Source organism: Heterocephalus glaber, unplaced genomic scaffold, assembly GCF_053883595.1.
Source record: "Heterocephalus glaber isolate CG9 unplaced genomic scaffold, H.glaber_assembly_v1.0 deba00001538, whole genome shotgun sequence".
In the NCBI taxonomy this organism is placed as follows: domain Eukaryota; kingdom Metazoa; phylum Chordata; class Mammalia; order Rodentia; family Bathyergidae; genus Heterocephalus; species Heterocephalus glaber.
Window position 1 is genome coordinate 26,985,806 of NW_028258333.1, and position 27,209 is coordinate 27,013,014.

The following is a 27,209-nucleotide window of genomic DNA, read 5'->3' on the forward strand; positions in this document are numbered from 1 at the left end:
TCTTAAGCTCTCTAAATGGTCTCAACAGTGTCTCATGGCAAGAAATAGCAACACTCCAAAAAACTACCTTTGCATTACATAGTTGTAAAGTTGTACAAATAATTATGGAACAGATGACTAAACAAGGCTGAAATCTTTTTCCTTGGTTATGCTTTTAAGTATAAGCCAAAGTATAGAACTGCTTGTACAAATTTCAGAACAAAATAAGCTGTGATATTTACTCTCTGGCCACTCCCTCCACCTCATACCCTTTTTCCACCACAATAAAAGCTGACACTACACTGCTAAAATTATTATCTCATAATTACCTTCCAGAAATGGGACCAGACAAAGGATACTTATACCAAGAGAGAGTATTTAATCATGCTGATTGAATCAAACCTACAAACAAATGGACTTAATAGGTATCTACAGAGTATTCCATCCAACAACAGAAAAAACATTCTTCTCACCAGCACATGGAACTTTCTCCAAAATAGACCACATGCCAGCTCATAAATCACGCTTAAGTAAATGCAAATGAATCACAATTATCCCATGCATATTAATAGTTCGCAGTGTGATGAAACTAGTAATCAAAGCAAAATTACAAAAGAAATTATGCAAACACATGGAAATTAAACAATACCCTCTTAAATAATCCATGGGTCGTAGAAGAAATTAGACAGTCCCTAGAATCAAATGATAATGCCAGTACAACATACTGGAACCTATGGGACAAAATGAAAGCAGTCTTTAGAGAAAAGTTTATAGCTGTGACTGCCCATATCAGAAAAGCAGAACAAATTCAAATAAATAACCCAGTGATGTATCACAGGGTCCTACAACAATCCAAATCCAAAGCTAGTACAGAAAGTAAATTATAAAGGTCAGAGCAGAAATTAATGAAATTGAGACTAAAATCAATAGAAAGAATCAATGAATCAATCACTTCTTGGCCTTTTGGCTAAGACCAAGTGTAGAATCAAAGAGCTGGTTCTTTGAAAGAATAAACAAAACTGACAAACCCCTAGTCAATCTCATCAAAAAAAGGAAAGGAAATACCCAAATAGATGCAATTAGAAATGAAAAAGGTGAAATCACAAAGGATTCTGCCAAAACACAAAAAATTATTAGTAACTACTCTGAGAAATAATACCATAAAAAGGAGACATAGCAAAAGAGAGTACATAATCATACTGATTGAATCAACCCTTCAAACAAATGGTCTTAATAGATATCAACAGAGTATTCCACCCAACAAAAACAGAATACACATTCTTCTGATCAGCACATGAGACATTAGAGAACTTGTATTCTAATAAAATGGAGAATGCAGACGAAATTGATAGATTCCTAGATACATATGAACCAGCAAAGTTGAATCAATAAGGCATAAAATCTCTGAATAATCCACAATCAAGGCAATGAGATTCAAGAAGCAATTAAAAAAAACTACCAAATACTAAGTTTTCTTAGGTCCCAATGGATTCGCTACTGAATTCTACAAGAACTCAGGGGAAGCTCTAACGTCAAAACACCTCAAACTCTTTAATACAAATCAATAAATGGAACACATCATGTAAATAAGAGAAAGGACAAAAACCAGATGATCATCTCGATGATGCAGTAAAAGCCTTTGACAAAATCCAATATCCATTCATGATTTTTAAAAAATGAAGAAAATAGGTATTAGAGGAACTTATCTCAATCCTATAAGAGTCATTTATGGCAAACCAATGACCAATATCATATAAAAAGAAAAGAAACTGAATGCTTTTCTTTTAAAATCAGGAAGATGATAAAGATGTCTGCTATCACCACTAATGTTCAATATAGTTTTCCAAACATTAGCCAGACCAATTAGACAAGAGAAAAAAATAAAAGGGATATGTATAGGAAAGGAAGAAGTCAAATTATCATTATTTGGAAATGACATGATCCTCTAAATAGAAGAACAAAAAACAGAATCTACCAAAAGACTTCTAGAATTAATACTCAAATTCATTAAGCAGGATACGTAGTAGGATACAAAGTCAACATACAAAAATCAGTAGCATTCCTATACATCAATAATAAATTCACCAAAAAAGAAATTAGGGAAACAATATTCTTCACCATAGCATCAAAAAAAATTCCTAAGAATTAACCTAACCAAGGAAGTGAAAGACCTTTACAATGAAAACTACAGTACTCTGAAAAGGGGGACAGAAGAGGATATTAAAAAATGAAAAGATATCCCTTGTTCCTGAATAGGCAGAACCAATATAGTCAAAATGGCCATACTTCCAAAACTGTAGTCCACTGCCTTTGTCTTAATATCAACTCCCTTAGATAATCAGAGGATGGATAGACAGTGCAGTGTGATTGATTTATTACCCAGTTTTCACTGGTTTCCACCAGGTCTCTCTCTCTCTTTTTTTTCCCATTAAGTTTACTGGTGCATTTTAGGTATACAATAGTTACATTCATCATGGGGATCTTGTACCTTTACATGATGTATCTTTGTTCTTATTTTTTCCCCATTGCCCTGGCCTCCCTTCAACCCTCCACCCTTCCCTATTTACAAAGACTTTGTTTCCATGTTTTTCCTTTTCTCACATTTTTTCTTTCCCACGTCTCTGTTAACCCCTGCTCCTTTCCTGCAAGACAATCCTGCTGCTGTCTGTATTCTCCCTCACCCGCCTTCTCCCAAGGTCACTGCTAAAAGCTCTCTCACTAGGGCGGCACTCTCAGCTTTCTGCCTTCCTCAGGTCCTATTGCCATCAGCAGCCCCACACATGGGGGTGTGTGGCTCTTACGATGGGGGCTGTGAGCAATGAGCAGGATTCCGATTGGTGCAAACACTCCTAGTGTTTGTGGGAAGAATGGGAGAATGTCTGCTGTGGGGCATATTTAATTCCTCCTTTTCCCAGGAATTTGCCCTTCTTCTATCCCCTGAACTACACTCTTCTCAGCACTCAGAACTAGGTTCTTCCCTAATTGGGGTTGTGCACCTGCCTTCAGCTTCTCCAAAAGCCGGCCAGTGCCCTCTCAAACATCTTTCAGGGGCCGGGGATTTAGCTCAGTGGTTTCGCTGCCTGCTGTGCAAGTGCAAGGACCCGAGTTCGAACTCCGGTACAAAAAAAAAAAAAACCACTTCACACACTTTCGGTTTCTCTGATTCGCTGGCCTGCGAATATCTCACTTGCTGTGTGGGGAGGGCAGAAAGGTTAGGAGCCTTTTCCAGTGGCCTGGCTTCCACTGCCATACTGGCTCTCTCCCTTAGAGCACTAGATACCCTCCCAAGATGGCGTGCACACTGGACTTGGGATGGAAGGGGTACTATGGTCCTGTACAGTCTACCTTCCCTTTCCAAGTCTCCTGTACTGGATTTGAACCTGATGAGTTTCTCTTCCTGCCTTCCTCTATTTAGCTTTTTCTGTCATCCCTGTTTTGTAGTACCTAAGCATTCGGGTGGACTTCTAGGAGCTTTTCTGTCTCATTGCTCCCACTTAGGCGGCCATGATGGTACTTCCACCTCTCCTACATCTTATGTCTAAACTATTTTATATCTTATACCTAGGTAGAAAGGAGACAAATTTATTCTATCAATGCTAATACAGTAGAAGCAATAGGTTCCTTAATTCAGTGGTTACATGCACTCCATGCTGGGTTTTGCCCCTTTGGAAGTTGAGGACAGACCTTATGCCTTATGCCTTATTATGGAATAATCTCCAACTGATAAAAATTTGCTCTACAATATAAGGAGTTACTTCTCAAATAAGAAAAAGATTATGAAGTTCTCCTTTCTTAAAATCAGAAGAAAGTGAGGCTAAGTATCTCCAAACAAATTCGAGTTCTTTTTAAATAGAGCTCGCATTTACTGAGCATTTCATGTGTTAGAAATCACTCAAGGTACTTACTATATATCACTTTCACATAAGAAAGAAACAAAGTAAATCAACCTAATTTTTCAAAAGCTAACACAAAATAATAGGAAAGTCTAAAATGCAGGAAAAAACCCCTATTTATTCACAAATTACACAAATACACAAATATTCATTACACTAAACAGCATACTGCCCAGCACTCAGGAAGCTGAGGCAGCAGGACAGCAGTGAGCTCAAGGATACCCTGGGCTACACAGCAAGACCCTATCTCAAAAAACAGAAAACAGAGTACTGAAGAGTCTCTAGCTACCTACCCTCGTCCTTTGAGAATACTCCTTATAAAAGAAAAGAAAATAATATTTTTATCATTCTAAAACTGACCTGTTTTACCAGGGCTAGTTTTCTGATTATATAATTTAGGGCGAAAATATAATACTTTTTAAGGCAAGTGCTAATTTTCTGGGGGTGGGGGGAATATAAGCATTCTACTAAAACAAAATTTTTTAAAATGTAGACCATTATTTACATGCTCCAGCAGTGTTAGGTAAGATTCCTTAACATTAAGTAGCAAACTTTCATTTCTAACAAATAAAATTCATTTTACACCAATAACATTTTCCTGACTGTCAGAAGTAATAGTGCTCAACAGTTTCATATAATTGTACTACAATATAAAAATAATAATAATTCACATTAGCAATGATAGTATTTACTTATGAAGGTGACTATGGCCTTTCAATAAACTACTATTTAATATATATTTTACAGTCATGGGATTATACCATAAATCACATTCCAGTTTCTATGTATTTTTTACTTAAGTTACTCACTCAGTGGCACTCTAATAATAACACCCTTTTTATTTTTAGAATACAATTTAGCTATTTAAAATTATAATTATTTTCATTTGAATATTTCCAAAATACTTATCTGAAAAAGTAATTCTAAATCATCAGCTGGAAAGTTACAAGCAAGAAATAAGTAACTTCAGGGTTTTTAAGGCCCTTAAAAATAAGAAAAAGAAATACCGCTTTTGACTGGGATAATAGAGAATTACAATTTATTATGACATCTGCAAAATATGTATTTTAAAAATGACTCACTTGTGGTAAGGACTACCGCAACAATGAATAAAAATAAAACCATCATTCTGACATTTATCAGTATTTCACACATCTAACAAATGCTGGAGACAACTACCACTGTTATGACTTCAAGGTCAAAACAGAAGCACTAATTAGAATGAAAGAACCTAAAAAATGTTCAGAATGCATGCATTTTCAACCAGACTTTCAAAGATTCCACATATATGCAAATGATAACTTTGAATCAAAATGAATGTCAGAAATTCAGTGTGAAGATTTACTTCACATTGTGAAGTAAAATTCATTGTGGAGACTTACAAATAGCTTAGGTGAGCAAGAAATATGAAAGAGTGGGAAGAAGCAAGCAGCAAATTTCAAAGAGGGAAAGTAATCACATATTTCATCAGAAAACAAAAAGTCAACATTTTAAAACTATTGGCCATCAAGGTTTTCACTATTTAAGAATACACCCTTCAAGGTGTATCTTTAAAATGTATTCATTCCTATATCCAAATTAAACTGTTCAGCAATCAAAACATTTCACTGAGAATTCTAAACTTAAGCACTGTTTAATTTTATATGCCTCAGCAGAAAACCCTATTTTACAGATAGGAGTTTTGCCCTCTTTCTCCAGGGTAAATGTATCTATGTTAAACTTTAAGTACCAAACAGACAGACTCAACTCGTCTGTACACACTGCTTCATCGGGCTTTGATAAACACAGAGCTGTCTGGTGCGGTGGCACCCTCTTCCTTCTCGGTTACGGTCTCTACAGTCCCAGAAGCTGACACAATAACCATTGTTTTATTAGCTGAAACTGTCTTCTGTTTCTCAGCAATAGCTGCACAAACAGCAACAATCTCATCACTTTCAAAGTCATAGTCAGGAATCGACTTTGGTGAAAAATGTGTTTCCTCAGATGGTGTTTCACTTTTTTTAATCCTCTGTGCTACCTTCTGCTGCTCCTGCAGGGTTCTTGCCCAAGAAAGGTCTTCTTTCCATATTTCAGGATTCATTGGATAGATGTGAAGGGCTACTTGGAAACTTCGGATTGCCTAGAAAAAAAGAGGTCACAAGTTTTCATTTGTTTTGTTTCTAAAACCCACTATGTTTAATACAGTCATGTGTGTGTGTGTGAGTGGGTCGGTATTTATGGTGGAAAAAAATTTTCACTTGTGAGCCATCTTTCTTTCGTCTGAAAACTATCATTATCGATCTCATTACTACCAAAATAATTATCAAGACAGGCATGGTGATGCACACCTGTAATCCCAACACTCAGAAGGCTGAAGCAGGAGGATTTGCCACAAGTTTGAGGCCAGCCTGGGCCACATAGTCTCAAAAAACAAAAAAAATTAAAAACTAAAATTATCATTATAAGAAGGAAACTAGAAAAGGAACCAAAAGATCCAAATAAAATTTCTAGTAAAAGATTTGTAAAATATTAAAATATTAAAGTCACAACAATGAGACCTAGAAAATAGAGAAAACAAGGATGTCCACTATCACCATTCCTGTTCAAAATAGTTTTGGAGGCTGGGAATTTAGCTCAGTGGTTTCACTGCCTGTTGTGCAAGCGCAAAGACCTGAGTTTGATCCCCGGTACCAAAAAAAAAAAAAAAATAGTTTTGGAAACATTAGCCACAGCAAGTAGATAAGAGAAAGAAATAAAAGGAATAAAGATAGGAAATGAAGAAGTCAAACTGTCATTATTTGCAGATGACAAGATACTCTATATAGAAGACTCCAAGAACGCCACCAAAAGTCTTCTAGAATTAATAACCAAATTCAGTAGAGTAGCTGGATAGAAGATCAACACACAAAAATCAAAAGCTCTCCTCTACATGAATAACAGACTCACTGAGATAGAAATAGGGCAAATAATTCCTTTCAAAATAGCATCCAAAAAACTGAAATACCTAGGAATCAACCTAACGAAAGAAATCAAAGATCTCTTCTCGGAAATCTATAGCACTCTGAAAAGAGAGACTGAAGATATCAGAAAATGGAAAGACATCCCCTGCTCCTGGGTAGGAAGGATCAATAAGTGAAAATGGCCATACTTCCAAAACTGCTATATAGATTTAATGCAATCCCAATTGAAATCCCAGCAGCATACTTCACGGTCCTTGAGAAAACAATCCAAAAATTCATTTGGAATAATTCATTTGGACCCAGAATAGCAAAAGCAATTCTAGGCAACAGAGACATGGCAGGGGGTATCACAATCACCAATGTGAAACTATACTACAAAGCTACTGTGATAAAAACAGCATGGTGCTGGCAAACAAACAGACCTGAGGACCAGTGGAACAGACTAGAAGATGCAGAAACAACACCAGACACACTCAGCCATCTCATCTTCAATAAAGGAGCCAAACACCCTCACTGGAGGAAAGATAGACTCTTTAATAAATGGTGCTGGAAAAATTGGGTTTCAACTTGCCAAAAATTAAAACAAGACCTAGATCTCTCGCCATGCACTAAACTAAAATCGAAATGGATTAAAGATCTAAATATTAAAATAGAAACGATGAACCGGGTGGAACAGAAGTTAGGTAGAACTCTTGAAGACATCAGTGTAGGAAAAGATTTTATGAACCTCAGTTGCCCATGAAAAAGCACAAACAATCAACAAGTGGCATCTCTTCTTATTAAAAAGCTTCTGTGCAGCAAGAGAAACCACCAGCAGTGTGAAGAGACAACCCACAAAGTGGGAAAAAATCTTCACCTGCTGTTCCTCAGACAAAGGCCTATCTCCAATCTACAAAGAACTTAAAACAATCAGACCTCCCAAATTTAAAGACCCAATCCAAAAATGGGCATCTGAAATGAACAGACATTTCTCAGACAAAGAAGTAGAAATAGCAAATAAACATGAAAAAATGTTCAACATCACTGGTCATTTGAGAGACGCAGATGAAAACAATGCTGAGATTCCACTTCATTCCAGAAAGAATGGCTGCTATCACGAAATCAATCAATAACAAATGCTGGTGGGGCAGTGGGGAAAGAGGAACCCTCCTCCACTGCTGGTGGGAGTGTAGACTGGTGCAACCACTGTGGAAATCAGTATGGAGATACCTCAAAGAACTAGGACTGGAAGTCCCATTTGACCCAGCTATTCCCCTGCTGGGGATCTTCCCCAAAGAATTAAAAGAATCATACCACAGTGATATATGTGCACCCATGTTCACAGCAGCACAATCTGTAATAGCTAAAACTTGCAAGCAGCCCAGATGCCCATCAACTGGAGACTGGATCAAGAAAATGTGGGGTTTTTTATAAGATGGAGTACTACTCAGCCATAAAGAATGAGAAATTAGAGACATTTATAGCTAAATGCACATTGAGGTGATACTCTTAAGTGAAATAAATAGGGTACACATATGTAAATACCAAATAGCTTCTCTAGCCTGAGAAACCGAAAGTGTAAATAAGGACTAAAAAGGTATAATGGACAGTGTGAAATGAGAAGAAAAGAGGCAAAGGGGAAGGGGAAGTGGGAGGGGTAGGGGAAAGGAAAGAAGGGAATGGAATTAACATGAGAAAATGGAAAAATGGAAACAACGTCTTTGTAAATAGGGAGGGATGGAGGGGTTGAAGGGAGAGCAGGGGAAAAATAACAACCAAGAGAGATTATGTAAAAGTGCAAATTTCCAATGATGAATGCCATTATATTGTATACCTAAAATGTACCAATGATTAAAATGAATAATTGATAATATGAAATAGGAAGAAAAGATCCAAAGCGGTAGGGGAAGTGGGAAGGGTAGGGGAAAGAAAGAAGGGAAAGGAAAAATTATGAGAAATGGAAAAAATGGAAACAAAGTCTTTGTAAATAGGGAAGGGTGGAGGGGGTGAAGGGAGGGCTAGGAATGGGGAAAAAATAAGAACCAAGATGCATCACGTAAAGGTACAAGTTCCCAATGAGAAATGTAAATATATTGTATACCTAAAATGTACCAATAAAAGAATTTAAGGAAAAAAATAGAGAAAACATTAGCAAATAAAATTAATGCATATAAAATAAACCTACGTCATATACTGGCACAAAAAAAAAGAAGTTGACAATGAATTAATTACACAGAAACTGAAAAGGGAAGCCTAGAAGCTAGTTCCAGCACTGGAGAATAAAGACTGTGAGAAGCTAATTGAACTATCCTTCTTAAAACTGTTATCTCCTGGTACTGTTTTTCCTAATTTCCTTTCCTTTATAACTTGTTCTCTAGAGTATATTATATATTCTTTTCTCAGCAATCCAGTTCCTTCATATTAATTTTTTAACTTCCAAAACAATTCTCAACAGCTTTCTTATTCTTTCATCCTTCTTCTTCCTAGTCCTCTTATGAAGTCCAATCTCTCTCCTCCTCCCACAACACTCACCTCTCCTTGCCTTCTCTTGCTTTCTCACTCAATTATTTCCCGTAAGTTATTTCAAAATCTGAGTCAGTACTCATGGGGATATAACCAACTCTTGACATTTGATTTTCATTTACTTTTCATTTTTATTTATGCTTCTTATGATTTTGTCCATACAATAAGAATTATTAAATGTTAGAAATTTTAGCTTGAGTTATATATATTTTTCAAAGTGTTCCTTCATTGTGACATTTTTAAGGTTTTTGTTGCTGTTTGTTTGTTTTTGTGGTACTGGGGATTGAACTTGGGGCCTTCACATTAGAGTTACATCCCTATTCCTTTAGAATTTATTTTGAGACAGGATCTCGCTAAGTCTCTAAATTGCCCAGGTGGGACTTGAAGTTCCAATTTGCCTGTCTCAGCCTCCCAGAATGCTGAGATTACAGGCATGTACTACTTCACTGGGCTGAGTAGTTTGTATTTTGGGGTTTTTTGGGGTTTTTTTACCATTCCAGTCTTTCAAGAGAATAGCCTGAATCTACACAAAAATCACAAATTTAGACTTTTACAAATAGATCTCTAAAAATTCTATTTAAATTGGGAAAAACAACTTTCAATTTCTCTAAAACTGAACAATATTAATAGAATCACAAAACAGAAAAATGGTTGAACAAATGGTTTTCTTATTAAAAAAACTAAATGTTAACTATTTTTATTAGAAGCTTCAAAGTACCTCTGTCATCTCACCTACAATATATTTTTTCTATAAAGGATAATTCTCACTAAACATGTCCTAGAGACTTCCCATTACCAGACAAGTAAGAGATAATGATTCGTAAACTTTTAATAAAAGATACAAAAAAATGAATTTTATATGTTCCTCACCTCTCATTAATCTGTTAAAAAAATTAAACTACTTTTCTTTTTCCTTTCTTTTTTTTTTCCCCCAACTCTAGTATGACTTAAGTCTTTAGGTAAAAAGAGCAAAGAGGACAATGCTAAACAGCAGGAAAAGAAAATGGCCCTTGGTTAAGCTAATTTCTGTCACTATGAATATCATTTCACTACACTTTTTTTTTTGGTACTGGGGATCGAACTCAGGACCCTGCGTTTGCGAGGCAGGGAGCGGAACCACTGAGGTAAATCCCAAGCCCTGATTTCAGATTATCATTTTCAAGTTGCTTTAGTCCAAACTATTGTCTTCCCATGAAAATTCCTTGTGTATTATTTGTAAAAACCTTTTTTGGGAAATAAAAATAATTATAAGAAAGTCAAAAACTCCACAATTTACCAAAAGCATTATTAGTAATGTTAAATTCAAGATTTACTATTAATTTTAGCCTTCAAAAAACTTTCAAAATGTGTTTTATTTTTAAGTGTAAAAGACCAATAAAATCATAAAGTCATAAATAACTTTATTCAACAACAAAGAATTTGGCAAGTCGTAAATAATTTACTCAATGCCAAAGAAGTAATTTGGCACTACTATATTAAATTTGCAAATGCTTTTTATGAAGTTGTTTTATTAACTGTCAAACATGTATAGTTGTCCCAAAACAAAAACAGGACAGTTCTCACAGTGAATTCTCACTTACTTAGCCTTTGCTGAAGATACAGTCCAGACATGTTGAGAGATTTCCTTAGTACCATTTATAGTAAACTTTGCACAACAAATACTTCATTCTCCCAAGCTTCTACCCTTTCTCACACTCCCCTCACCAAGCCCAGCAACTGCTCAGTCTAAATATCACCATTACTCCCCATATTCTACTTTCTTCCTTCCCCCAGAGTACCTGCTAGTGGGCTTATCTCTATCATAATAATGTTACCAGTTGTTAATGTGGTAAACTTTGTTTTACATGAATGTGAACAAAAAATTTTATTCAACTAAATTAACTTGTGAGGAAACCAGTAAGATGATACAGTTGGTTTGAAGTGGAATTCAAAGAATAGACAAGAACACAGGTAATCAGGAATGCTGAAGTGAATTCGCTAACTTAAGGCAAAACTTGACAGCTGGGTAAACCCACAGTCATTCCACCACATGAATTGTTATGTTTTTAACTACAACTTACAGAGCTGAAGGCACCTGGACAGAGAGAGGCACCTGGAAGGGTGAGTTGAACCAGAACTGAGAAGTGCTCCTTTTTCACCATTTTAAAGCTTTCCATAATTTCTGACAAATTATAGCCAAATTCCCAAGGCAGAGTAAATCTACAAAAGGAGATGATCACAAAAGTGTGATGGCTGATTATGCCAAAAGTATTCTATGGCTCTGTATCTGTTCAAGCAGCAATTTGAAAAAAAAAAATCAATTTCTGTTTTTTTCAAAAAAGGTAGAAAATCAGCATTCTTAAAGGAGAAAAATATTTTTTTCTGAGACAGAAAATATTCCTCAATGTGGATAAGGATGTAGATACCAGACACATGGCTACACACACAGAGTTAAACTGATCATACATGCAGCACAGGGTGAGTCACTAAGAAAAGGTCCAATGACATATTCTGAGGACACAAAAATTATCCTAATGCTAGTTAATCTGGAAAATTATTTTTTAAGTTTCATCAATACCAAGGTTTTCCTTACTCAGGTTTCAAAGTCAAAAGAATTTTCATCTCATCTACTAGCTGCAATTGTATGCTACCATCAACAATGAAGACAGCAATACAGCATATTATATAAATTATGCACATATATACATGTACACACATAAAAGCATATACATATATGTATACACTGTTTATGTTTCCAGGTATAAATATTCAGAAAAACTAAAATGAAACAGAAATGCGCATAAATACAATTTCATACTGTCTTAAAGAAGTATATTCTTTACAAATATAAGTATGAATTCACACACATACATATGGCACACAAGTGCATATTCACGTGGTGGTATATACATGTGTGCATGTACATTCCCTTCTGTATACTGCATCAGCTTCCTGATTCAGAGATTCACAGGGCAAAGCCAGATTCTGCCTCTGGTCTGATTCTACTGGTCTTTCTTCAACTGTCAAGTTAATGGCCACCAATGCTTGTGAGAGAGTGGGCCAAGGCAACACAGAAACGGACAGAATACCACCTTTGAAAGGCTTTAGTGAATGATGCAGACTGCAAGTGAGGACTGTTGATGGCCTTTACCTCTCCCGTCCCTCAGCAATGTGGGTTATGAACATGGCCCAGAGAAGCATGGAAGAGCCAGGCCCTTACTCATACAGAGGAAGGCACACCAAAGAGCTCAGGCTGCAGGTTCTGCAGGAACTCAGCACTAGTGGCCTTGGGCATCAAGTTGTGCCTCAGGTTTTCATAAGAAATCGTGACAACCTGCATCTCAGCTGCTAGGGCTCCCTCCACCCAACTGAAAGCATCTTCAAAGACAAGGCACTATGACAGGGGTGAAGGAGGAGAGAACCGCTTGGAGCAGGTGAGGAAGACGTCCAGGCCAGTTTTCCACTCTTCACCTCAGACTCTCCTCCACCAGTAACTTTGGACACTGTTGCATGATGTCTATTATGATCTGAAGACTTCTAATGCCTTTTTACCCTTCACCAGGAGCTTGATATCCCAGCTGTATTTCTTTCCATAGTGACCAAATATTTTTTGAAACACCACTAAATACAGCTGTTTGGAATCTACAAGCAGGCTACCCACATCAAAGATGAGGTAGGTGACTGGCCACAGCAGGAACATGGTGCTGGAGACTCAGCTGTGGTGGGGACACGGAAGAGGTGTGCACACCTGTTGCCCCTCCCACACTGCACACAGGGACTCTTCCCAGTATAATGTTCCTAAGAACAAAACTAAAAGTTGCTTATTGTCTAAATACAATTTACCAAATGCCAATACTTTATATTAAACTTTTATTTTTTAGCTTTCATAATATCAAATAAAAAATATTACCCTGATATAATTGGTGTTTATAATCATAAAAATATGTTCAGTAATAGCTTGCATCTGTGTTTACATATTACCTTTAAGAATAATTTTCTATTTTTTGTACAGATTTGATTAAATGGCTATTCGCCTTTGGCTTTGTTAATCAAAAACAGGTGAGAATCAACTTAAAATTTCAGCATTATGATAATCCAACCTCCTTACCAGGACTATCTCTCCTAATCCAAGCTGAGCACGTCCCAAAGTTTGCCAAGATTCCCATGAATGTGGATTTCGCTGGACAGCCATTTCTGCTGCATGTACTGCTGGGAACATTTCATGAAGAGACATCAGGACCTATAAACCAAAACAAAGAAGAAAGAAAACAGTTGGTAATATATATAAACTGCAAACTACTGATGGATAACATTATAAAAAAAGATTTTTCCATTTTCAAAATATATCTTAGTCTAGCAAATATAGTATTTCAGTGGTTTTTACTGCCTTCTTTGCCATTCAGGGTCAGGAATTTTAGTCCTCTTTTCAATCCTAAAATAACCAGAAAAATATAAACTATTCCCTTTCCAGTTATTGAATTTTGTCCATCTGGTCAAAATCAAGTGGTCCTATTTCCACCATGGTAACCTGGTGTTATTTGATCTCTACTTTTATTTGTTTTATTTACAATGTAGTTTTTAGTAAACTCCAAGTCTTGCTATTAAACTAGCTAAACTAACTTCCTCAACAAGTCTTCCTGTCCCTGCTGAACAATTCCCTTGTACAAAAATTATCTAAACATTTTAAAGACTTCACAACTGGGCTTTTCAAATCATACAAACCAGAAAAATCAGAAAGTTGGAGCACTCTCCACTTCAGTCCCTGGGAAAGGGCTAGATTTTACCTATAATCACTGAGACCATTAACATTTTAGAACGTTTTTGACAGAAACACTTCACTATCGGGTTCCAAATTAAACCCTTAATATGGCTTACCATAAATCCTGCCTTAATACACACATATTTGAAAATTAAAATTTAAAGGCATTCAAATGAAGGCCCTCAAAGCACTTGCTTCAGTGGATATAATTTATTTGGCTTTTCTTGAATAAAGGATAGAAGTAAAAAAATCAAAGCTGATAAAGCATGTTTCTCATGTTAGAGACCACCATCTGAAAAATATTTGGTAGATGTACAGATCAAGGCTAAATTGCAACCATTACCAGCCAAAAATATGTTTAATGCTTTGTTTGAGAATTTTAAAGTCTCTTGGATAATCTATATTTCAGATGCTTTACAGGTTTTCTTTATGCATTTTCCCACAAAATATCAGAAATGTATTTTTAAATATAAATGTTATTTTTTAAATTGCATCTATTCTAACCTTCTACAGTCTAGGCCAGTTTTGGAGAAATTTCATCCAGAAACCAAGCCATTCTCATTTTGAAGAAAAGTGAGCTATTGCTAAGTCTATTACAATTAACTTAGAAGAAAAGTAGGTGTTTTTCATTTATTTACAAGCACAACAGTGGCTTTTTAAAAGATACCATCTGCTCTTATCACAGGTTGAAATACAAGATAAGTCCATCATGAAGGCAAATGAGTATCTAATTTGGGGCATGAGGCAGAAGTATAAATAATATGGTAAATTTTTAAAAGTAAATTGTATTTGAAAAAGAAAATAGAAGAAAACACTACTTTGGTTCATTATTACTCACCAAACAAAGCATAATTTCATGATGAAAATGAAATTCTTCATAACTATTACCTGTGATTTCATTTCATAGAGGGTAGCATCATCTGGCGTTAACTGTAGTGCTTCATCCCACTTCTGAATTGCCTCCTGATATCTATGGTTGTTAAAACTATATTAATATATTTTCAGGACATCTTTGAAGGTACATGATCAAGTTTAAAAGTCAGGTACTAAAGATTAACCATTTGTTAAAAAAAAACTACTCGGAAATTGATAATAATGTTACAAAAGCTAGAAAAAGAGATGAAAGAAAACATTAGCAAGAGAAAAAGATAAAATGTAAATAAAAGATCTTTGAAATGTGTCTCCAAGATCCTGTTCTACTTGTTGGGTTGGGAAATCATCACTAGGATTTCAATTTCTCTTTCTCTCTCTCTCCCCCTCTTTCTCTCCCACTAATTTCAATGTCAGCATATATTCTCATTCATTTTAGATGTATTATAAAGCACTTCTCTGAGAAATTTACAATCGAATTTTAGTATACCTGCTGCCAAAGCGAGCATGAAATTTACAATCCAGTTGCAGCTCTGGGTCCTGCTACAGCTGACAGAGATGACAGTTTAAGTTTCCAGGAAATTTTGTAAAAGATTCTTCAGATTTAGTTTTGTCTCAGAGGGAACGGACTATCTGTGTTTTTGCTCATCACTATTAATACCTGATAAAACTATAAGAAACTAGTGAAATGAATAAAAGGACAAATATGGAGATGACTTCCACTACCATCTATTTTACATTGATGCTTTCTCAATCAGGTCTCTTTTGCACTTAACTGACCTTAGCACGTTCCATGCCAAATCTGCAGAAGCACAGCAGCACCTTCTCTTTTTAAAAAATAAAATAAAATCTCCTCACGTATTGCTGGTGGACATTGTTCCTATTTCAACTTATTTGACCACTTCTGCAAAGTGTCAAAATTGTGAACCACTGATAGTATCTACATAGTATATCTATCATACCTATTAAGTCAATCCTGTCATATATTATCTTCTCTTGAATCACTACTTGTTATTTGTCTTCAAGTTCCTTCATTTCCTCAGTATATATTCTTGTGCATAATTTCCTACTTCATAAAGTCAGCAACAGACCACATATATAACAGTGGCCTCATAAGATAATAATGGAACTAAAATGCTTATCACCTAGTGCCATCATCACAGTCCTAATGACAAAGCATAACTGATTATTCACATGTCCGCGGTGATACTTATGTAAACAAACCTAATCCACTGCCAGCCATATGAAAGTATAGCACATAAAATTATATACAGTACCTAATATTCAATAATAATAAGCAACTATGCCCCTGGTTTATGTATTTACTATACTATACTTTTTATTGTTAGAGTGTACTCTTTGTACTTACAAAGGAAAAGTTTACTGTAATAGAATGTGTTCCATGGACCAGCAATAACCATGTAGCATGATCTTACTGAGTCTCTGGATTGCACCAAGAGGCCACATCAAGTGAATGACTTAAGCCTTCCAGCTTTGTATAAGTAATTTATGATTCTGACACAATGAAACTGCCTAATGACACATGTCTCAGGGCATGTCCACTATGTTAGGTGATGAATGTATGTGAAGATCTACATCAAACACAACAACCAAAATGTGGGCTGATCTGCAGAGGTCATTATTTAAGCAGAAAAAGGGGAAGTAAAGATAAAGGCAGAACTTGAGAGAAAACACAAAGTCAAAATACATAATCTTCTGTTTTCACCTTGCCATTGAGTTCCTTTACTAATAAGCCATACAAATGGGCAATGCCATTTCCAAAGTCTTACACTATCTTGACAAAGCACCAGGAGTACACAATGGGAGTGTGCCTTTGTGGTCATTATAGGTTGTGGCAATGAACATGGTCATTTTGCATAAGCAGGCTACTCATACCTATTAAGTTGAATATTTACCTCACAAAGGCTAATAACCTTTGTTTGCATAAAAATCATACCTGAATATGCAGAAATGGCTGTCAGAACTGCTGTCTGCATCACTATTAATATCTTTTTCCTAACAGAGGCCCCTGCTGAGGAGCCACCCACTCCAACATTACCTCCCAATAATGTGAATACTCATCATTACTCATACAATAATACAAGTATTATTCACTTCATTTTTATGATGTGCTACCACAATGCTGTGTATTTTTCCCTGGCTCTGCCTTCATCAATATTGTTGTTATAGTCACAAATCAAATCTCTAAGAGCTTTACTAACTGAAAAGTATTTCTCTATGAAGGATTCTGCCAAAACAAACATCTGCCTAGAGCCAGTGTCCCCAAGTAAGAAGTAACAGAAGACAGGCAGTCTCACTGGCTGCTATCTTCCAGTACTTCCATCCGAATCAGAGATTCCTTTGACGTGCACTTGTATTGCTCTGCTTTCCATGTATTTGAGCACTTTTGTAAAATATCAAGCTATGTCCATTAGGGTAGTCTGCACAGGCCTCAGTGGATGCCACCCAATTCTACACAAGAACTCTGCTTAGGAGTTGGCTAAATCACTGTGTTCAACTCTTAGCTCCTGGTCACCCTGAGTGGGAACCTTAGGCTCATAGCTGTCTTTAGATAATTCACATGTTATTATTAGATTAGAACCTGATAATATATTTCAAAGTATTTGAAGGTTGCCATGTAAGACTTCTGGTCAGGTGCCATTAAATTTCAGGTACCATAAATTATTTATGAACCCTAATTATTCTATTAAAATGCCATAAACTAAACAATGCACTGACTAGCTATTTCACTACCTATCAGATCACACAGCTTGGATTCTAGAGTCCCATTCTTACATTTTTTTTCCTTTCCCAGTCCCCTCAGATAATATAGCTCTCTTTAAACAGAAGCTTGGGGGGGGGGGGGACGTGGAAGAAGAGAGGGAGGGGGAAGGGAAGGAAAAGGAGGGGGAAGAGAAAGGAAGGGAAGGGAGTTCATAGGAAAAAAAGATGCAAGGTCCTCAGTACTCAAGTGAGCAAAGAAGAAAAGGAACCTATAGAACAAGTATGAGAAAGTCTGACCGCTACTGATGAATTCTTGGAGGGATAAAAACCACAGCTTGCAGGTAAGAGAGAAACAGGAGGCGGGGATTTGCAGATTCCATAGATTTATTTTCTTCTGTGATCTATACAGTTTTATTTTATTAAGGCAGCCTAAGATTACAAATGTATGTTGGCAACTAGAACACACTGTTACCCTATATTCAATTCTGTAATTTTAAACACAAAATGTCTTTAAATCAGGTCTTCCTTATTTGAGTAAATGACAGTTGTTTTAATATAAAATTTTTTCCCTGGGTATCAAATTGAGAAGAAGTAGAAAATATAAGAAGTGCAAATGTACAAGTATGCACATAGAAGATTAACATGAATTCACCACTCAAAGATGATAACCATAGTTCACATAGTTGACATTTTATTGGATATTCTTTCAGCTTGTTGTAATATATTGTGCTTCTCATATACACACGCATGAAACATTTCCCCATATCTTCAAATTATTAAATGTTTCTAGCATCATTCTTAAAGGCTTAATACTTTTATTCAAATGCATGATTATAACAAAACCTATTTAGATCCTCTCTTGTTAGACATTAAAAAATGTACTTTGGCCACTATAATTTACTTTTGGAAGGAAGTAGACCATGAATAAATTAGTGAGGAAGAAAAACTATTTTGGAGTCAATTACGTAAATTATATTTATATAACACTTACTGGAATGAGATCAACTCAGAAGGAAAGGTATATAACTAAAGAAATTATTCTCACTGATAGCCTTTAAATAAGAACATAGCCAATGAGAAAGAAAACTGTTATATTTACTTGTCTATATTATTCCTCTTCAGATATTCTACTGACATGACCTGCCAGCTTTACAAGAAATGTAATTTATAGTTCCTGTTTGGCTTAGTTATTAAAATTTGCAATGTCTAAGCTAATCAAAAACTCAAATGCCGCTAATATCCTTTAACCATAAAATTTTATCAAAAATATGAATCTTATCGAGTCACTTCCGTAATAACTAGCCTACATGTCTAACAATAAGCATTACAATTTCAAAATTTTACTTTTAGTCTGAGAGAAAAGAAATCTTTGTGAAACACAAAGCATTATTTTCCATCTAGTTTTCAAAAACATACACATACATAAAATCTTTATTGAAAATAATTTATAAAACTATATACACAATAACAGAACATCTACATAAACATTATTTTCAAAATGCCTGTCAGGAAAAATTCGAACTTTTTCCATCAACAACTTAGAAATAAAATTAATAAACCTCCAATATAAAGACTATACGAATGAGTAAATATTTATAGAAACCGCTATAAAATACTGCAAAAAATTGACCAGATTTAAGAATTTAAAATCATTGATACTAAAATGAGTAAGTAAATTGTGATGACTAAACTTGATTATCAACTCGAGTGGCTGAAGAGGAGCCTAGGAGATTAGGCAAGCACACTTCTGGGTTCTAAGTGGGCCACAAGGGTGTGATCTCGGGCCATGAATTGAGCAGCTTTCCTCCACCATGCCCTCTGTCATGATGTTTCTCCCTTTGAGCCAGTCAACCATGGACTAAAACTTCTGAAACTGTAAGCCGAAATAAACCCCTTCTCTTTTAAGTTGTGGGTGTCAGGTATTTTGTACCAGCAGTGGGAAAGACAAAACACAAGTCTCAATTCAAATGCCACCTCCTCAGAAAGGCCCTGTCTTTCTAACTACCACAATCTAAAACTCTTGTTAATTTACTTCTTTACTCCCTATCACTCCATTCAGAATGTATACGGATAATGTAAGTTTCATTAGAACAAAACCAGTTCGTTCTTTTTATTGGTTCCTCATATTGCCGGGAATATTATAAGTACTCAATAAAAATGCAGTGAATTGCTAAGTAATGCAAAATAAACTCTATATTTCCTTCACAAATTTTGTTGTATGTTGTGGGTAATCTAGCAGGTACAGAAGACATGAGAATGAAAAGAGCATGATCATGTTTTCAGGTAGCCCAAGGTAACACTGGAAATACAATATATGAGACAATAGGTGACAGGGCTATCAGTAACTACTCCAACCACATTCCCTTCTGAGTGGCAGCAGACTACATAGTCCTCTGCTAGGCCACAGCTATTTGGACCAAAGACAAGCATCTAACCATTTTAGCCACTCCACCATCTAGTTGGCGGTCTACAATTTTCACAGCGACTGAGTGACCAATCAGGTTCCTTGCTGTGGAATTTTAAAGTAGGAAACTAAAGAGTGGAGATTCCGCTGTGGAGAAGATATGTAAATTAGATAGCAGGGGGGACTGTGAGGTGTCAGAGGCTTGCTAAGGGGAGAATAGAGTAAGTCAACAGGCAGCAAAATCTTCCAGTGGTTCTTAATCTCACTCAGAATAAAATCATATTTGTTACCATGATGTACGAGATCTGGCTTTCTTTTCTCATTCTAACCTCATCCTTGGCCAGGCACTTTTATTCCCTCATAGTGGCCTCCTTGCTTTTCCCCAGGTATACTAGGCAAACTTTTGCCTTACCTTTGTAACACTCATCCTACCTGAACGTTCTTTCTGTTGATGAGTGCCCTCACTTCAACTGATTCAAATGTCACCCTCAGAGAAGACTTTCCCAGCTACTTTATCTAAAATTTCAATAACCTCTACTTCAACACATCCTAGTTCCCCTCTTGCTTTATGCTTTCATTAATATTTATTCTCCTCTAAAATGATATATATTTATTTCTCTTGATTATTATCCATTTTCTCATTAGGTAAACAAAAAATTTTACATTTTGTTGCTAAAAAAATTCCCCTCACCTAGAGCAGTGCCCCACTGAGCAAGTGAAGAAAGAATAAGAGAACAGATGTATAGAAAGCAGACTAACATCGCAATTTTTGGGAAAGATAGGTCACTGCCCTCAATCCTAAGGGTTTCCATGTTCCAATTTTCTCAAGATAAGGTTATTTCTAGAAACGTCCTTATAATACACCTGCAACCATTCATAGTTTTGTTAGGCATGAATGAGATTTTCTTTGTAATAAGTCTTGATTAGAAAAAAAGATGTAAGCATGAGAGAAGAAAGAAAGCTCTACAATCCTCTAGTTCTCTCATCCCCTCATTCCTAATACAACTATTCTTAAACACTCATCTAGATTTTCCTTTGATGCTAGTACATGACCACACGTCCTTGCCTATCTAGCCTTGATACAATTATGATGAGTCAGTTCAATAATAAATGCAGCAGCACTGGGCATAGTAGCACAAGCTTATAATCTTAGCACTCAAGGCTGAGGCAGGAGAATTGCATCGACTTTGAGGCTAGTGTAGGCTACACAGTGAGTTGAAGACCAGCCTGGACTACATAACAAGTCTTTCTCTCAAAACACCATAAATAAATGCAGCGCATTCAAATCCTAATCACCTCTGTCTTTCCACCAATCATTTGATCATATCAACTTTCAGACTTCTTTGCTCCTATCAAGGGATGCTGAAGCTTATTAAGAAAGGAGCAGACTAAAAAAAAAAGGAGCAGACTGATGTTACCATATTCACTTATTCAAATACATATTTTACACTACTATATGCTATTGACTGAGCATACATAGTGAAAAAGGAGACAAGATTTCTAATTTTACTGTGAACAACAGATCTCAAACAAGTAACTGTATACAGCTATTTTTTTTGTGTTGCTGAGGATCAAACTCAGGGCCTCACACATGCTAGGTAAGCACTAAGCTCACACCCCCAGACCCATCAAATAAATATGACATCTATTAAAAAATAAAAGAATGATCAAGATAGAAAATGACTGAGGAAATTCATCCACAATATATCTTGTGCTTAGAGAAGGCTGTCTAGAAAGGTGTTATTTGGATGATCTCCAAGGTATAAAAATAATCTAGCCATAAAAAGATTTTATGAAAGAACAATCTAGGCAGAGAACGCAAGTGTAAAGATAAGTAGTCAGAAATAACTTTAGAATATTCAAGGGAAAAAATGAAGTTCAGCTTGGCTGAAGTACAATAAGCAAGAGTAGAGTAAAATTAAATGAAAGAAATAGGCAAGAAGATGAATTGTGTAGAGTCCTCAAATTTAAAATAGCATTTACACTTCACTTATTGTCAGTATTAATACTGGTATTGATATTTTGAAACTATTATAAATATATTATAAACTGAAGAAAAGAAAATTGTGTTATGTCATTAAGAATCCGTATTTTCAGGTCAGGGGATTTAGCTCAGTGGCACTGTGCCTACCTCGCAAGTGCAAGGTCCTGAGTTCGATCCCCGATACCAAAAAAAAAAAAAGAGTAAAGAATCCATATTTTCAGCATAGTAAGAAATAGATACTGAATATTGAATGTTTTAGTTTAAAAATAAATTTTGAATTAAAATATCAGTATAAATTCAAGATTATTTCTCATCTTCAAAACTAAGTTCTTAGGCTTAGCCCACCAGAGAGAGAGGGCCCCGGGCCGCCAGGAGCCCCACTCTATCCAACCCGCACCACGCCCACAGGCCATGAACCAGAAGGTGAGGACCCCTCGCCACTGGCCACACCCACGTCAGCAATCCACTTAGCAGCGGGGATGCCTGCAGAACCCTTCCCCACCCCACCCCACCTCTGGCCTCCTGGGCTGTACCGCTACCTGGGTTCCACACTACAAAGACACAGGGGACACCAGACCACTGTGCTTGGTAAATTGGAGAGATCATCACCTCCCACGAACCTGGACTATCTTCAGGGGAAGGGCAGCTGGAACCTGCAGTAGAACCTTGCAGAGTTCAACCCTGTAGGAGAACAGGGAGCTTAACTTGGGACTTGTAGCCAGAAATCTGCCTGAATCCCAGGGTCTGCGACTAGAGACTCATTGACTTATATCTGTACATGGCTGCCCATGTTGTCTATTGTGACAGCAGAGACATACACTGAAGGAGGCCCTTCATTTTCATTTTTATTTTTTATTTATTTTCAAAACTATTATTATTGTTTTTGCTCTTATTTTTTAATTTTTTTCTACTCTTTTCAAATTTTTATTTTTTCTTTTTTTCTTCCTTTTCTCTTTCCTTTCTCTCTCTCTCACACTCGCTCTCTTGCTGTCCCACACTGTTCTTCATCTCCCTTTTTGTTCCTGTTCTGGCCCTAATTCAGATTTCTTTATTTTTCTTTTCTTCTCTTTTTCCTTCGCTTGCCTTTGTCTCTGGCCTCACTGCTAACCTTCCCCTATCCTTCTACCTATCCCTCCCTCCTCAACTCCTTCTAACTCCCCATCCCAAAGGGTAAATTTACTATATTGAAGAGTTTATTCACTATAAACATATGTTGGGTTGGTCCTCAATTTTGATTTAATTCACACAGTTAAAGGGGATAGATTAATAACTACCACAAATTGTCATTTTTCTAAGATGTTCTTCATCCTATGGTGTTGCTGATTGTATCACTTGGGCTAAGGTGTTGTGATTAATCTTATCTGTCGTCCTTCCTGGTATAAGGAAAATGAGACAGCCTCATAGTCATTAGAGACTCAAAACTTAAAGACCAGCTATATCTGGAAGACATCTCTGAGAAGCAATCATTCCATGAGGGTTCTAATTACAAGCAACAAAGATACTTACAATAAGTAATTTTGAAGTATCAACCCAGGAATTAAACGAAGGACAGTACCAAAAACAAAAATGAGAAGACATTTAAGCAAGGCACAAACTCAGACTTCCACCCCCCAAGGGTAAATTCTGGGGAAAATGAGATGGAAAAGTCTGATAATCAACCACCTGGACACGGTGAACTGATAGCACAGGAAGTAGCAAAACAGATGAATGAGGCCCTAGAAAAATTCAAAACAGAAATAATTCCCAAAAAACAAGAGAGATGGTGAGCAAAGTGAAAGATATGATTAGAGGCTCTAGAACAGAAACAGATTTAAAAAATAGATGAGTTCAGAAACATGCTGGAAGCCTTGAATGCCCAGCATAAGAAAGAAATGGAAACCATGATCACCCAACATAAGAAAAAAATAGAATCCACGAAGCAGATTCAAACAGATATCCAGAAGATTAAAAACTCCACTGAACGTATGAACAGCAGATTAAGGGAATCTGAAGATAGAATATCAGATATAGAAGACAGGATTGTGGTTAATGACCATGAAAACAGAGATTTCTTAAAAATAGTAAGGGACCATGAGAAATCAATCCAGCAGCTGATAGATGATGCAAAGAAGAATAACATAAGACTGATAGGAGTCCACGAAAAAACAGAAGAAAGTACAATTGACATAAAAAAACTGTTCACAGAAGTAATAGTTGAAAACTTCCCAGAGGTAGAAAATTGGACATACAGATAAGTGAGGCATAAAGAACTCCAACTAGCCACGATCAAAAAAAATCTACACTTAGACATATAATAGCCAAGATCGCAGAAACCCAACAGAAGAACAAAATTCTACAATCAGTTAGAGAAAAGAAACAAATCACCTACAAAGGAAAGTCCATCAGAATCACAGTAGACTTCTCAATACAAACCCTCAAGTCAAGGAGACCCTGGAGTGAAGTATTTCAAGTCCTAAAAAAAAATAGCTTCCAACCTAGACTGTTGTATCCTGCAAAATTATCTTTCAGAATCGATGAAGAAATTAGATACTTCCAGGCTGGCGATTTAGCTCAGTGATTTTGCCGCCTGCTGTGCTATTGCAAGGACCCAAGTTCAATCCCCAGTACCAAAAAAAAAAAAAAAATTAGATACTTCCACGACAAAGAACACCTCAGAAATTTCATGAACAGCAAACCAGCACTCCAAGCAATTCTAACCAATATCCAAGAAAAAGACAATGAAGGTCACAACTCCATGAGGCCCAACAGAGCAAATCCACCTGACAAGGCAAGAAACTAAAGGGAAAGGGGGAAAAATAAAAAGTAAACGAGCCTACAACAGTAAAACATCATGAAAAGGATGAGTCAATATCTATCAATTATAATTATCAATGTTAATGGCCTCAATTCACCAATCAAAAGAAATACACTGGAAGAATGGATTAAGAAGCAAAATCCAAAAACATGCTGTAAACAAGAAACACACCTAACTCAAAAAGAAATTCATAGACTGAAAGTAAAAGGATGGAAAACAGTTCTCCACACCACAGGAACCCAGAAAAAAGCAGGGGTAGCAATCTTATTTGCAGACAAAGTAGATTTCAAACCAAACCAAAACTAATCAAGAGAGACAAAGATGGTTACAACATCCTTTTGAAGGTAACAATCCAAGAGGAAGAGATGGCAATCATAAATATATATGCTCCCAACTATACAAAACAAATATTAATGGAGGTGAAAAACCAAATAACCACTAATACAATTGTAGTGGGGGACCTCAATACCCCACTGTCACAAATAGATCATCTAGACAAAAAATTAAGAACAAAATTCTAGAACTGAACCAAGCTATTAAACAAATGGACTTAATAGATGTTTACAGAGTGTTTCATCCCACAAAATCAGAATACACATTCTTTATGGCTGCACATGAGTCATTCTACAAAATAGACCATATGCTAGCTCATAGAACATCTCTAAGTAAATGTAAAAGAACTGAAGTTACATCCTGTATATTATCAGACCACAGTGCAATAAAATTAGAGATCAATGACATAAGAAACCTCAAAACCCCCACAAACACATGGAAATTGAATAACACCCTCCTGAAAAACCAATGGGTCACAGAAGAAATTAAAGTAGAAATTAGACAGTTTCTACAAGTAAATGATAATGCCAGTCCAACATATAGGAATCTATGGGACACAATGAAAGCAGTTCTACATGGGAAATTCACAGTAGTGAATGCCCCTATTAGGAGAACAGAGAGAACTCAAATAAATAACCTAATGTAGAACCTCAAGCTCCTAGAAAAAGAAGAGTATAACAAACCCAAAGCTCATACAAGAGAGGAAATTATAAAGATCAGAGCAGAAATCAATGCAATGGAGACTAAGAGAATGATACAAAAAAATCAATGAATCAAAGAGTTGGTTTTTCAAAAGAATAAATAAAATCTATAAACCTTTAGCCAATCTTATCAAAAAAAGGAAAGAAAAGCCTCAAATCCATGCGATTAAGAACGAAAAAGGTGAAGTCACAACAGACCCAGCAGAAATCCAGAGGATCATTAATACCTACTTTGAGAACCTGTAGTGTAATAAAATGGAAAACAAAGAAATGGACAGATTCCTAGATACATACAAATTGCCAAAGTTAAACAAAGACGATATAGAAGTTGTAAACACCCCAATTACAATGAGTGAAATTCAAAATGTAATAAAAAAAATTTACTGACAAAGAAAAGCCCAGGTCCTGAGGGCTTCACGGCTGAATTCTACAAGACATCTAAAGAAGAACTATTGTCATTACTCTTTAAACTCATCAAGGAAATTGAAAGGGAAGCAATATTTCCAAATTCATTCCTGGAAGACAGTGTTACTTTGATTCCAAAACCAGGGAAAGACCCAACCCAAAAAGAGAACTACAGGCCAATCCCCCTAAGAAACATAGATGCAAAAATCCTCAACAAGATACTGACAAACAATACAGAGGGTCATCAAGAAGCTCATACACGCTGACCAAGTTGGATTTATCCTGGGGATGTAAGGATGGTTCAACATTCGTAAATCAATAAATGTAATACACTATATTAACAGAGTCAAGGACAAAAATCATATGATCATCTCAATAGATGAAGAACAGGCATTTGACAAAATCCTACACCCATTCATGATAAAAATGCTACAGAAAATTGGAATAGGTCTTTATCTCAACCTGATTGAGGCTATCTATGAAAAACCAACAGCCAATATCATATTAAATGGTCAAAAACTGAAAACTTTCACACTAAAATCAGGAACAAGACAAGGATGCCCACTATCACCACTCCTGTTAATACAATTATGGAAACATTAGCCACAGAAAGTAGAAAAGAGAAAGAAATAAAAGGAATAAAGATAGCAAAGGATGAAGTTAAAATGTCATTATTTGCTGATGTTATGACACTTTACATAGAAGACCCAAAAAACTCCGCCAAAAGACTTCAAGACTTAATTGACAGATTCAATACAGTAACTGGATACAAGGTCTACACTCAAAAAACAATAGCCTTCTTATACACAAATAACAGACTCACTGAGAGAGAAATTAGAGAAACAATTCCTTTTACAATCGCATCCAAAAAACTGAAGTATCTAGGAATCAATCTATCAAAGGAGGCAGACCTCTACACTGAAAACTACAGCACTCTGAAAAA

General features: G+C 36.1%; 1 protein-coding gene across 3 annotated transcripts in view; it reads right to left on the bottom strand.

Moving 5' to 3' along the window:
• Positions 1–335: 335 nt before the first annotated feature.
• The window catches only part of Ttc33 (tetratricopeptide repeat domain 33), a 52,934-nt gene continuing 26,060 nt past the window's right edge, over positions 336–27,209 (bottom strand). For all 3 annotated transcript variants that reach the window (XM_004848582.4, XM_021261466.2, XM_021261467.2), the window contains exons 3-5: positions 14,940–15,021; positions 13,401–13,532; positions 336–5,991 (exon numbers count right to left, since the gene is read on the bottom strand). In XM_004848582.4, the coding sequence (XP_004848639.1) occupies positions 5,638–5,991; positions 13,401–13,532; positions 14,940–15,021 (568 nt within the window). In that variant the 3' untranslated portion in view covers positions 336–5,637. The remainder of the gene's footprint in view (positions 5,992–13,400; positions 13,533–14,939; positions 15,022–27,209) is intronic.